We start from the raw sequence: 13,038 nt of genomic DNA, 5'->3' as shown, positions 1-13,038 counted from the left end.
AAATATTGACGTTTCAGAGTCTTGACACACGACTAATCATTGGTCAAAGTATGGAAAAAACACTCAGTTTTTTCAAACAAAACTTACTTGGGGCACCTTTTCAACCCCTAAAATGACGATCCGAACGTTTACGAATCCTTGATGTATTGAGCCTACATTATTGTACGCAGAAAAAAATATCAGGTTCTATATAAAATATTGACGTTTCGGAGTTTTGACACACGACTAATTATTGGTCAAAGTATGAAAAATAACACTATGTTGCAAAAAATAAAGTTGGCCAATTTTTTTTGTACTGTTTATATAACGTAGTATTGTACTGCGTTATATATATATTTTTTTTTGGTACTTCTATAACGCAGTAAAATACTGCGTTATAGAAGTACCAATTTTTTTTTCTATAACGCAGTAAAATACTGCGCTAAAGGTACTTTGATAACTTTGTTTTTATTGAAATATTTTAGTTCAAAGTGATTTTTTTGGAGCATTTTGATTCCGGACTCCAAAATTAAAGCCATAGGATTTCTAAACTTTTTTACCCATTCCCGTGTGACAAACATACAGACTGCAGAGAGAGAGGAACACAGAGACAGAGACAGCAAAAAAAGACAAGAGGAGGACAGCACATAACAAGACAACTCTGTCTTGTCCTTTCCCCACACTATACCCCACACCCCCACTCTTTAATCCCCCCCCCCCCCAAATCTGTCCATTGTTCTTCTTCTTTTGGGGTACCCCAAATTTTCACATTTCCCTCACTACATACCCAAAATCCCCATTTTAGGCAAACCCCATTTTTTTCCCCACCACATAGTTAAGTGCTTGCTCATCAAAGATTCAACCTTTAAGAAATTTTCTTCATTTTTATTACATTTCAAGATTCTGGGGTCATCAAGAAAAAAAAAAGTTAAGTTTATTGCTCAAAAATATTCAACCTTTAATAAATTTTCTTCATTTTTAGGACATTTCAAGATTCTGGTTCTTCAAGAAGAAGGAAAAAAAAAAAGAAATGTACTCAACATTGCCTATAAGGAATTTGGGTATTGAGGAAAGTGGGGATTATTTTAATCACCATCATATTAATCATCCTAATCTTTCAATTGATGGTACAAATTTGCCAGGTGATGCTTGTTTAGTTTTAACAAGTGATCCTAAGCCACGTCTTAGGTGGACAGCTGAACTCCATGAACGTTTTGTTGATGCTGTTACTCAACTTGGTGGCCCAGATAGTAAGTTAAACATTTCCTTTTTTTTTTTTTTTTTTTTTTTAATGTATCTGCATTTTTTTAAGGGAAAAATATAAAAAAATATCTTGATTTTACTCTCTGTTAGCAAATGTGGTATGTATCCTCAGCTACAAGTTGAAGTATAGTGGAGGGTGATTTTAAATTTTAGTAAAAGAATAGGGGTAATTTGGAATTTTTTTTCTTGAAGTATTTTGAAATGTGGTGAGGGTTAAATATAATAGAGCGTTAAATTAAGATATTTCGTATAGTAGAGGGTTAAATTAAGATATTTCGTATAGTAGAGAGCGGTATTTTTGATCATTTTTCTATTTTTAATATTTGTTGCATGATTGAAGTTTGATTTTGATTTTTTTTTAGAATTATAATAATTTATTGTTCTGTGTTGTATCTTTTTTGAACTTATTGGGAACTTTATGGATATATGTGCTGTACATGATTCTGCAGTACCAGTAGTTCTGTAGTTTTAACTGTTTCATGGTCATGATCTCTGTGTATAATGGTTTTGGTTCTTTATAAAGTTTGAAACTATCTTTTAGACAAAAATATACCATATACCATACTCCTGGGTGGTGTGTATAATTTTTTAATTTACTAAGGGCAGCTCCGTGCACTAAGTATCTCGCTTTGGCAGGGTCCGGGAAAGAATCACACCCCAAGGGGTGTGATGTACATTATGATTTAGTAGTTGTTCTTTTTCTTTTTATGGTCATACTCTTTTGTGTATTATGTAATTTTGGTTAAAGTTTGAACTTTTCTTCTAGTCATGTATTGTAGACTAGTAAAAGCAAGCCATTTGATTTGCTTTACATAACCCTCTCTCTGTCTCTCTTTTTCTTTTGGTGATTTTCCTTTCTTTAGCTCTTAAAAAGAAAGAAAGGGTCATAGTCATATGATATTATTTTAAGGAACTTTTGTTTTCCTTATGAAAAGTGCATTCTTTTTCCTATCACAAAGCTTTTATGTTCTTAATAACCTAATTATTATGGAGTATCATGATTATTGTGGGTCATGTTGATAGAGATGTATGTATGTAGCTTTTGACCCTCTCATTTAATAAAGGTGAAACTCTACTTATTTTTCAATGGCGGCAGCAAATGTTCGTTTTGTTTGAGGACTCGGTGTATTCTTAAAAAAACTTTGTCATTTTCTTTTCTTATTTATTTATACTGCTGATTGAAAACATGTTTAAATGGAGTCACATGGATAGCAAGGACTTATATAGCCGAACCCAACTTCCTCAGGCGCGTTGCATAGTAGTTGTATTTCTTTTATAGTGCTATTTTTCTGCAGAGTTTACTTCTACTTGGTGTGAATTGTATGACATGTAAGCATATCATCATGAAAAGTAAATGGTGATGGAACTCGTGCTTGTTGACAATATTTCGAGGAGATAAACTTTTCTGTATTTTTCTTGTAATATTCTTTGATACGTGTTTCTTTCTTTTAGTTTTTGGTTGTGATTTTTTGGTACAATGAACTCCAAATTCTTCTATCACTTGTTGCGCTTCACCTTTTCTGTACAAGGTTCTTCTTTTTTTTTATCAGTATATGTGAGAATTGTATGTTAAATTATAAATACAATCCTTCTTCTGATGATCTTTCGTGGAAACTTCACTCGGCAAACCTTTAAAGAAGAGCCATTCTGAATTCCAAATTTATGCTATTTTAACTGTCTAGAAGTTCCAAGGGTCAGTTAAAAGAAACTTGGTAGATTTTGGAATGAGGGAACTAGTAAATTGATCCATAAAGGAAACGTTTCATGTATTAATATCTCACTGCATGATATTTTTCTAATTGCAAATAGCCTTTACATTTCAAGTTGAATTGGATTAACATACTCCTACTTAAAATAAGGTATATCAGTAGCATAATTTTAAATATGGGACTGTCCTTTCGTTTTGCAGAAGCAACACCAAAAACAATTATGAGAACAATGGGGGTAAAAGGTCTGACCCTATACCATTTGAAGTCACATCTCCAGGTATGTTTTCTTCTTGCATTTTCTGATCACAATTTGCATTTGCTTCTAACCTAGTCTTTCAGAAAATGAGGTAGGACTGGGGGTGACCCATGAAAACATGACCGCCCAACCCGTTCAAGTTTGGGCGGGACTAGCTCAGCGCATTTTAGCCCATCTAAAAATTGGACTGATATGCAGCCCAAATTGACCCACAGAAACCTAGTCAAAATATTTTCAAAAAGACATTTTTGTTTGTTTGTTTGTTTGATATGTTACATATAGCCATAATAAAGGAAAAAATAACTATTAGGACTTTAAAAAATTATAAAAGAACAAACAAAGAAATGCAAACTTAGTAAGAATTGAGCGGGTTGTGTTATGACCTGCATTTCAGCCCGATTTAGCCAAGCCCATTTCAGTCCAAATAACTTTTGGGGGAATGACCCGCCCATTTATCCACTCAGCTCATTTTAACCCGCCTAAATCCAGCTCAACTCGCCCATTTGACACCCATATGTAGGACCAAATTAATGTGAGCTTCAAAATATTGTTTTTATAACAACTAAATTTATTACTGGTGCCGTTCCAAAGCTTAACGCCAGTGGAAGAGGATTCAATATGGCATAGTGATTCCTTGATTTAACATTCTGCATTTCATGTTAGCAAAACGAGGATGGAGTACAATCCGATTAAGCTCTCAGTTTTATGCAAAAAATAACTAAATCAGATCCTTTAAGAAACGTATCACTAATAATCAATTGCGACAGTTGGATAAAACTTAGAAAGATGCAGCTTATTAAGTTTGCAGGGGGGTATTAAAATCCACATCTTCATTTCCTTGCAGAAATACCGCCTGGGGAAGCAATCTGCTAAAGAGGCAACTGAGAATTCCAAAGACGGTAAGAAGACCTTGGCATTAAATACACCAGTTTCCTGGAAATTGCTTTAATTAGTTCAGTGTCCTTGTAAGTTGCCTGTGTTTTTTTAAATCCAAAATAGTGTATATATAAGTGTAACTTGAAACTCAAGGAAAAGATTAGAGTTGCTGCTGAGTTACTTCATCTATGCTAAAAATAAAATGTCAAACACATTCAGTAAGTTCCATATTTTCCCGTAAATACGACAGTCATTATTTGTTCAAGGTCAGAATCTCCCCGTTTTCCTATTATTACCTCGTCTGGATAAGAGTTGGTTTTTCTGATCTGCTTCAACTCTTTAAGCATTATCACCTTATTATTCTTTTATTGTCCCTAGGAATAAGCAGTACTTTAAATTATTAGGTAGTTGATTTTGAAAATAATTTTTTGTTGCTATAGAAGTATGCACATGCATAAAGAGGACATGATTTCTAGTGCATTGTTAATAATCTTGGACATTTATTTCTATACCAGTCTAATGTGTTGAAAGATAAACAGTCTTAAGCATATATTGCTACATATGTGGCGTTTTCTTTGTTATGAACTAATCTTCTTTTTTTGGTTGTAAAAGTTTCTGCCCTAAAAACTGGATATTGTTTCTTTTCTCCCCGATCCCAGAAGTTTTTTCTTGGGTTTTTCTTTTAGGGGGTTGGGGTGGGGGGCGGTAGGTGGGTGAGTGTAGGGAACAGTGTGGACAGACACAAAAATGTCGAGCTCTCAGAAGTGGAGGTATTAAGTGAAGAAAAAAAGATAAAACAGATAGCTACTGGTTAAAGGATCTAAATTTACATCACAAGATGGTTCAATCTTCGCAAATTCTCTGAACTAAGGTGGTCCAAATTTACATCACAAGGGTCTAAATTTACTATGCTATAGAAAACATTTTGGAAATTCCATCTAGGGTACACGTTTTCCGGTTATTGATGCATATTTTGTTATTTAAATGACTGAATGTCATGGAATAAGAAAGATGTACGAATGACGATGACCCCTCTGAGGGAACTATATAAATAAAAGAAGTGTATGCTATATAATTTCTCCATAATAAAGGAAGAATAGTCTTCGGATTACACTGGATATGTTGTTGTTGTTGTAAAGGAAGAGTAGTCTTCGGATAAAGATAATGCTGAAATGGATGTGTGTTTGCAGTGTCATGTCCAGCAGAGAGTCAAGATACAGGTTCCTCTACATCTGGTTCATCAAGAGTTATTGCACAAGATATAAATGAGTATGTTATGTCTTTTAGAATTTTTGTGGCGAACATTGTTCTTTCTGGTTTGCATGGACTTTGAACTCTCTTGAATTTATTTAACAGAGGCTTACAAGTAACTGAGGCTTTGCGAGTACAGATGGAAGTCCAGCGAAGACTACATGAGCAGCTAGAGGTTGGTCCGACCCCTCTTCTTGCTCTATTGTAGTGTACTGTACTTAGAATGCGTTTGGACATAAAAAATGTGTCATCTCCACATTGAAAAAATGTGCTCACATTAGACATAATCTTGAATATCTTTTTCAGTCAGCTTTGCTCTATGTTTTTTTTTCTGGTGTTCCCTTTTCTGTCCTTTTGTTTTATTTGTACAACGGGTAAGAGTGGTGAACAATAGCAGAGTAGGTTGCTCTAACGAGTGAACACATTGATAACATTTGGCCAGGTTGAGTTGGTGACTTTTGGCCATTTCTCGTGTAATGTGTCAAGGTCTAACTTGCTTCCTCAACTCGTACCAACTGCAACATTAGTCTTATCAAGGTTATAACAACATAAAGTTAAGGGTTGTTTGGTTGGTGGTTAGAGTTATGCAGGTACAAGTAATGCAAGAATGGGTTATGCAGGGTTTAGTTATTCATGTATTAGTTATTCCATCTCTTATCTTTGCATAAAATAATACATGGATTCCCTCATAACTTATACTCCCTCTGTTTCAATTTATGTGAACCTATTTCCTTTTTAGTCCGTGCCAAAATGAATGACCTCTTTCCTAATTTGGAAACAAATTCACTTTATGAAATGATTTACAACCACACAAATATTCAAGACTTATTTTGAACCACAAGTTTCAAAAGTCTTTACTCTTTCTTAAATGTCGTGCTCAGTCAAATGGGTTCACATAAATTGAAACGGAGGGAGTACATGTATTAGTTATGCGGGATTGTAAACTGGTAACTAAACACCATATTGGTGATGTGAATTTTATACATAGCAAATAAAATGCTACCAAACGTAGTACTGCTTATGCTGGTTGTGATACATGAATGATTCACTCCCTAACCAGCAACCGAATAGCCCCTTAGTGGTTCTTTGTTGGAATTGTGATGACGATCACTGTGGTTCTATCCCTGTCAAATGACTTTGGCTGTTTCTCATGTGTCGTATGCGTTAGTGCAACATGCTTCCTTAACAGACAAAATTCAACACCAGCTTCTTATCAAGTTTTTATACATCAGTAACTTTGTGTCACATTTCTTATATTCTAACTAAAATCTTTGTGGTTTACCAAAGCAGGTACAACGCCGCCTACAGCTTCGTATAGAAGCCCAAGGAAAATACTTGCAATCAATTCTTGAAAAAGCTTGTAAGGCTTTTAATAGCCAGTCCCTTGAATCGAATGGCCTAGAAGTGAACAGGGAAGAGCTTTCGGAATTAGCAATGAAGGTTGCAAACAACTGTGAAGGGATCGTCAGTATCCCATCATTACCTGAGATGGGCCCGAGTATCGAGAACAAGAATGCTTGCCACGTGCCTGCCAGACTTGGCGACTGCTTTCTTGAAGACTGCTTGCAGTCAAATGGAATTGGCGCTCTAAAGAAGAGACCACGAGCTTTTACTAACGTGAACGGATTGCCTATGGAAAGCAATACAAGGGAGGTGGAATGGACGATGAGTAATACATGAACACAATCAGTGTAATTTTTCTACCACCTTTTCTGTGATGTTTCTCCTTTTTCTACTTCTGTTTGATCCAAGATCAAACAATGTTGCAAATGTATGTTCTCTAAGTTTACGACCTTTAAGTATCCTTTATCAGAAATGAAGATCCTCCTGTACCAACATTATAGTTGGGCATTTCACAGTGGTGCAAATGAAGGTTTACTTACCTTCTTTTACCACAACTATTACGTCTCAATACCAAGCAAGTGGAGGACCTAATATGTTTTGTGCGTCTCATCTCAAATTGACTGGTTTTACGTTTGCTGCTAACCTATCACAACCCTCTTTCCTTTATATGTGTTTAGATCAACAATATGAGCAAAAACATACATGCACAAGAAGTTGGAGCCTTATTTTTTTTTTTTTTTGTGCGAATTCATCACAAATTGACTAGTTTTACCTTAGTTGTTAACCTATCGCAACACTCATTCTTCAATTGTGCTCGGATTGATAATGTAAGCAAGCTCAAACGGGCACAATTTGATCTATTTTGTTAGATTTTGTAATAAATTTAATTATATGTTTTTTTTTTTTGTTTGGTTTCTGGTCCTCAATTCTTATGCTCACATGATTGCTTGGTACTATTATACACACAAATGGCCTACGATAGATTTGTTTTGTGGCATCTATCAACTAGACGATACAAAATTCTTGTATGTCCATATGTTAATACTTCCTTATGCTTGTGGTTTGTGCTATAATTCTACAACCGATGATTACCGAATATATATATATATATTTTTTTTTTTTCTTTTTTTTCTCCTGCAAATGCAATTCTTTTGTCTAATATTAGAGGATGGAAAACTAATATACCAAATCGTATTAGTTTATGGTAGTAAAATATTAACTTTAGGTAAATAATATATATTATAATTAACTTTTTTCCTCTATTTGATAGGAAAGAATCCCTCTAATTGAAGGGATTAAAAAAATACTTATTAGAATTGTTAACTATATATGTGTACATTTTGGTCAAAACTGAATTTTATATATTTCAACCAAGTAGAATCTGTACACAGCCTGCTCATTGGACTATAGAGACAGGAGCCTCAAAATTAACCTATGCAAAAAAGACAATTCTATTTTAGCCACTTTACTGTTCACCAGCATAGTCCACCTTGGAGGATGAAGGATTCTGTGAGTTTCTTCCAATAATGCAGCAGCCCATTAACTAGGAAAACTATTCAACTTGAGTAATCTATCGTGCCATTTACAATGTCCTTGGCCTGCGATATGTAATTGCAGCGCTATTTCCCTTGTTCTATCCACATTACTCCTACTTGTTTGTTGGAATCGTCTAGCATTTCTTTCCCTCCAAACATGGTAGACCGCAGCTGTGAATACAAACCCCAGTATGGCTCATTTAGGATTTTTATTGTTCACTCTCTTGGCCAGCCATTGTACCTCAGTGACCCAGCCTCCTTGTTGTCTTCTAATCCCCAACCATCGCAGCAAGGTCTGCCAGATGAACCTGGAATATGAGCAATCAAAGAACAAATGATGGTGGGTTTCTGCTGTACCAGTGGTACATAGGTTGCATACTGGATCAACTTGTATACCCCAATGAGCAAGTCTATCAGTGGTAGCCAATCTGTTCTGGACTGCCATCCATAAAATGAATTGTTGTCTAGGGATAGTACCTTTGAGTAGAACCAGTGTTTTCCACTGAACTTTCGGGTGCTGAGGAATAGAAGCAGTGTAAGCTTGCTTAATGCTAAATTTGCTTCCTATTTGGAACTTGTTTAGATCGTCAAGAGTTTGCATCCACTTCCTCGCATCAAAAAGTTTCCTTACCAACCATGTAGCTTGCTTTGGTGTGATCATGTCCTGTAAATTCTTGCCCTTTATGTAGTGCATATGTACCCAAAGTTATGTGTACATTTTTACTTCTTTTATTTGGCACCTTTTTTCTTTTCTCCTCTTTGTACAAGGAAAAGAATCCTTTTTGTTCACAACATCAAGTCTTGAAATTCTATTATCATTTTTTACACGGAACTCATGAAATAAACCCTAAAAGAAAGCCACTCTTTTCCAACATCAGACATAATGTCAAAGAAGAATTCGCATGAGTACAATATTAATGTTCCATGTGATATCCTATTCTGCATCCTTATTAGGCTACCTGTTAAATCTCTGTTATGATTTCGATCTGTTTCTAGACCATGGAACGACGTAGAGCCCGTTTGGATTGACTTATAAGTTGCTTATAAGCTGTTTTCAGCTTTTTTGAGTGTTTGGCTGACCAACTTAAAGTCATTTTGTGCTTAAATAAGCTCAAAAAAATAATTGGGTCTATTTGACTTAGCTTATCTAAAGTAGTTTATAAGTTAAAAACAGCTTATAAGCAAAAAAAAATAAGTTAGACTACCCCAACTTATTTTTTTTAGCTTATAAGCTGCAAACAGCTTATAGGCTTAAGCCCATCCAAACAGGCTCGTAATCTCCGACAAAAAATTCAAGAAAGCTCACAGCAATCAATCGAAAGCCTTGGGGCGTGTAAACTTCTTGTTATCCAAATATTGTAGCAGCGAATTCAACCTTATAAACTCGGAAAATCAGCGAGTAATTGCCACAGAGACACAATGGTTTCCACTAAAGGGATTCGAACGTGCTCATGTCTTATGCTCACACGATGGCTTGGTACTATTAAAGAAACGTAGGGCTTACAAGAGAGTCCGGAGCCAAAATGGGTTATTTTTGCACCATTAGCCCAAAATAGTATGCTTTTTTTTTAGACCTAAATGGGTATTTCGTTGGATAACCAACGAAATACCCACACTCACACTATTCCGTGCCGAATGAATTGTTGCATTCATGAAAGAAACTGTTTTTTTTTTTGCAATTCGTGAAAGAAACTGTTTTTTTTTTTTGCATTTCGTTGTGCAATTCACGAAATGCAACAAATTGTTTTTTTGCAATTCGTGAAACTAATGAAAAAAATTGTTTTTTTTTTTTGCATTTCATGAAATTAATGAAAAAAACTGTTTTTTTTTTTTTTTGCATTTCGAGAAATTAATGAAAAAAACTGTTTTTTTTTTGCATTTCGTGAATCAATGAACGAAATAGTTTTATTTTATTTCGTTCATCTAAAAACGAAATTAGAAATTATATATATATATATATATATATATATATATATATTATTTTTTTGCATTTCGTGTATTAAAAAACGAAATAGGATAAAAAAAATTAGTTTTATCCTATATGTTGAGAAAATTAGTCAGCTTTATTTTCAAAAATTGAAACCACATAAGTGAAATTGACATTCACAGCTACATTACTTCGAAATTTTTATGTTGAAGTCTATTGCGCATCATCATATTATAAGTAAAGAAAATTAAAATTTTCCCGCCAATTTGTGGGAAAATTAAAATTGGAAGGGAAAAAAGAGGTTTTCTAGAAAATCGGCCCGGCCAAACCGCCTTGGCGGTTTGCGCTGCTAGATCTCGGAAAAATATGCAAAATCAAATTTTTTTTTGCATAAATCGGATATCCGAGCGCAAAGTTATGACTGTTTAAAGTTTCACCAATTTACAACTACTCTTTCACCAATTTACAACTACTCTTTCTCCTATATTTTCTAACTATGTTTTTATCTAATTGAATTAGATTTATATTCAAAATTAAAAAATAAAACTCTTAAACAAGCGTGTTTTGTAAAACATAACTTTATTTTCTAGAAAACCTCTTTTTTCCCTTCCAATTTTAATTTTCCCCCAAATTGGCGGGAAATTTTTAGTTTTCTTTACTTATAATATGATGATGCGCAATAGACTTCAACATAAAAATTTCGGAGTAATGTAGCTGTGAATGTCAATTTCACTTATGTGGTTTCAATTTTTGAAAATAAAGCTGACTAATTTTCTCAACATATAGGATAAAACTAATTTTTTTTTATCCTATTTCGTTTTTTAATACACGAAATGCAAAAAAATAATATATATATATATATATATATATATATATATATATATATATATATATATATATATATATATATATATATAATCCTATTTCGTTGATCTACCAACGAAATGCAAAAAAAAAAAAAAATATATATATATATATATATTTCAATTTCGTTTTTAGATGAACGAAATAAAATAAAAAAAACTATTTCGTTCATTGATTCACGAAATGCAAAAAAAAAAACAGTTTTTTTCATTAATTTCTCGAAATGGAAAAAAAAATAAAAAAAATAAAAAAAAATTGTTGCATTTCACTACACATGTAGCGAAATGCACAATTCATTCGGCACCGGAACAGTGTGAGTGTGGGTATTTCGTTGGTTATCCAACGAAATACCCATTTTGGTCTAAAAAAAAAAAAACATACTATTTTGGACTAATGGCTGCAAACATAACTCATTTTGACTCCGGACTCGCTTACAAGACGTTTGTTTTGTGGAATCCATCGACTAGACAATGCCTAGAGCTTGCATCATGTCCATATCTGAACACCTACACAATTCCTCATGCTAGTGGATTGTGTTATGATCCTACCACTGATGATTACAAGGTTATATTGATCTATAAGCCGTTTTATCTTATCTACTCCTTGAGGAATTTTTGGACGAAGAAAACAACTCTCCCTATGTTAGAGCAACGTCTCTCTTCTAGTTTAAAACAAGTTACTAACAATTTATGGTCATCATATATATGCTGTCAGGGAATTACCACCGAGGGTTGTGTATATTGGTCTCTGGATCCCGAACTTTGCCCGTATGTAAGACGAGGTTCTACAATTATATATTATGACGTAAAGTTAGAAAAACTGAAGGAGCTTCAAGCACCAATTTTTGTAGGTGATGATAACGAGTTATTTCTTTTGACTACTTTCAAAGGTCGCCTTTGCTTATACGGTGGAGAATCCACTGACTTGAGGAGTAATGAAACTGATCTGGACATGTGGATCATGGAAGAAGATGGTTGGAAATTGTTGATGAAACTTCACTACGTACCATCAACAGTTTGCGAGCATTATTTTGTAAGACATAGTAGGCTTTTGTGTTGCACGGAGAATGGTGAAATTATCTTTAAAGGACCAAAGAATAGCCAAATTTCCATTTATTATCCTAAGAAACAAAAAATTGTTATTAAAGATGTTATATCCGGTTATAATATCGGATATGAGTATGGTCGTGATGAATATCCAACATGTTTGGATAGTTTACATTTTCCAAAAATTATCACGCACAAGAAGAAACGAAAAATTGTGTCCGTTTAGTTTTGTAATATTTTCTGATTCATAAATAAAGTTGCAAGGTTACCTTTGTTTACAATTTTTTATTCATGAATCCGCCTATACCTCGTTATACTTCTTTTGTTTATCAATCAAGAAAAATGGATCAGGATTGACTCATTCATTTTATGCAAAAAAAAATATGTTATGGATTTATGGACGGAATTATTTTAATAATATACCATCCAACATAAAGTATTACGTCCACATAGAAATATTACATCCACATAGTCATGTGTTTAATTCACATCCGCATCGCCATTTTTTTTTTTGCAACAGTGTTTATACACACGATATACAACATTATACACTTAATTTAGATAATGTATAAACCTTATATAAAAGGGTTATTTCGGATAATATTAGAAATATGAGTCATTCCAGGTATATATTTTCTCCAAATAGACATAAAGTGTTATTTAAAGCCTTACGCCTTCTCTGTAATATGGAATTACATTTTTGTTGTGAAAGTGGGCCATTTTTATTGAAATATAAAATTGATACTATGGGGTAAAGGTGGTAACCGGTTTGGCCTTACCGGTTTTAACCGGTAACCGGACCGGTTAAACCGGAACCGGAACCGGTAGAACCGGTTAACCGGTTCCGGTTAACCGTTTAATGGTTTACCGGTCCGGTTCCAATATTTTGGAAACCGGAACCGGACCGGTTTAACCGGTAAAAAATTAAAAAAAAAAAAAACTAAAGTATATAAGTAAGTATATATAGTATATAGTACATATATATAAG

The 13,038-nt window shown here is 33.9% G+C and overlaps 2 protein-coding genes across 2 annotated transcripts; both read left to right on the top strand.

Moving 5' to 3' along the window:
- Positions 1 to 729: 729 nt before the first annotated feature.
- Positions 730 to 7,276, top strand: LOC132610706 (protein PHR1-LIKE 3-like). Its single transcript, XM_060325064.1, has 6 exons — positions 730 to 1,229; positions 3,152 to 3,228; positions 4,052 to 4,106; positions 5,274 to 5,352; positions 5,440 to 5,509; positions 6,625 to 7,276. The coding sequence occupies exons 1-6, from the start codon at positions 1,010 to 1,012 to the stop codon at positions 7,012 to 7,014; spliced, it is 891 nt and encodes a 296-aa protein (XP_060181047.1). The 5' UTR covers positions 730 to 1,009; the 3' UTR covers positions 7,015 to 7,276.
- Positions 7,277 to 11,397: 4,121 nt separating this feature from the next.
- Positions 11,398 to 12,276, top strand: LOC132611550 (uncharacterized). The gene has a single exon (XM_060325971.1). The coding sequence runs from the start codon at positions 11,398 to 11,400 to the stop codon at positions 12,274 to 12,276; it is 879 nt and encodes a 292-aa protein (XP_060181954.1).
- Positions 12,277 to 13,038: the final 762 nt, after the last annotated feature.

The sequence above is a fragment of the Lycium barbarum genome, chromosome 9 (genome assembly GCF_019175385.1).
Source record: "Lycium barbarum isolate Lr01 chromosome 9, ASM1917538v2, whole genome shotgun sequence".
NCBI lineage: Eukaryota > Viridiplantae > Streptophyta > Magnoliopsida > Solanales > Solanaceae > Lycium > Lycium barbarum.
Note: the sequence above shows the minus strand (reverse complement) of the source record. Positions and strands in the feature narration are given on the sequence as shown.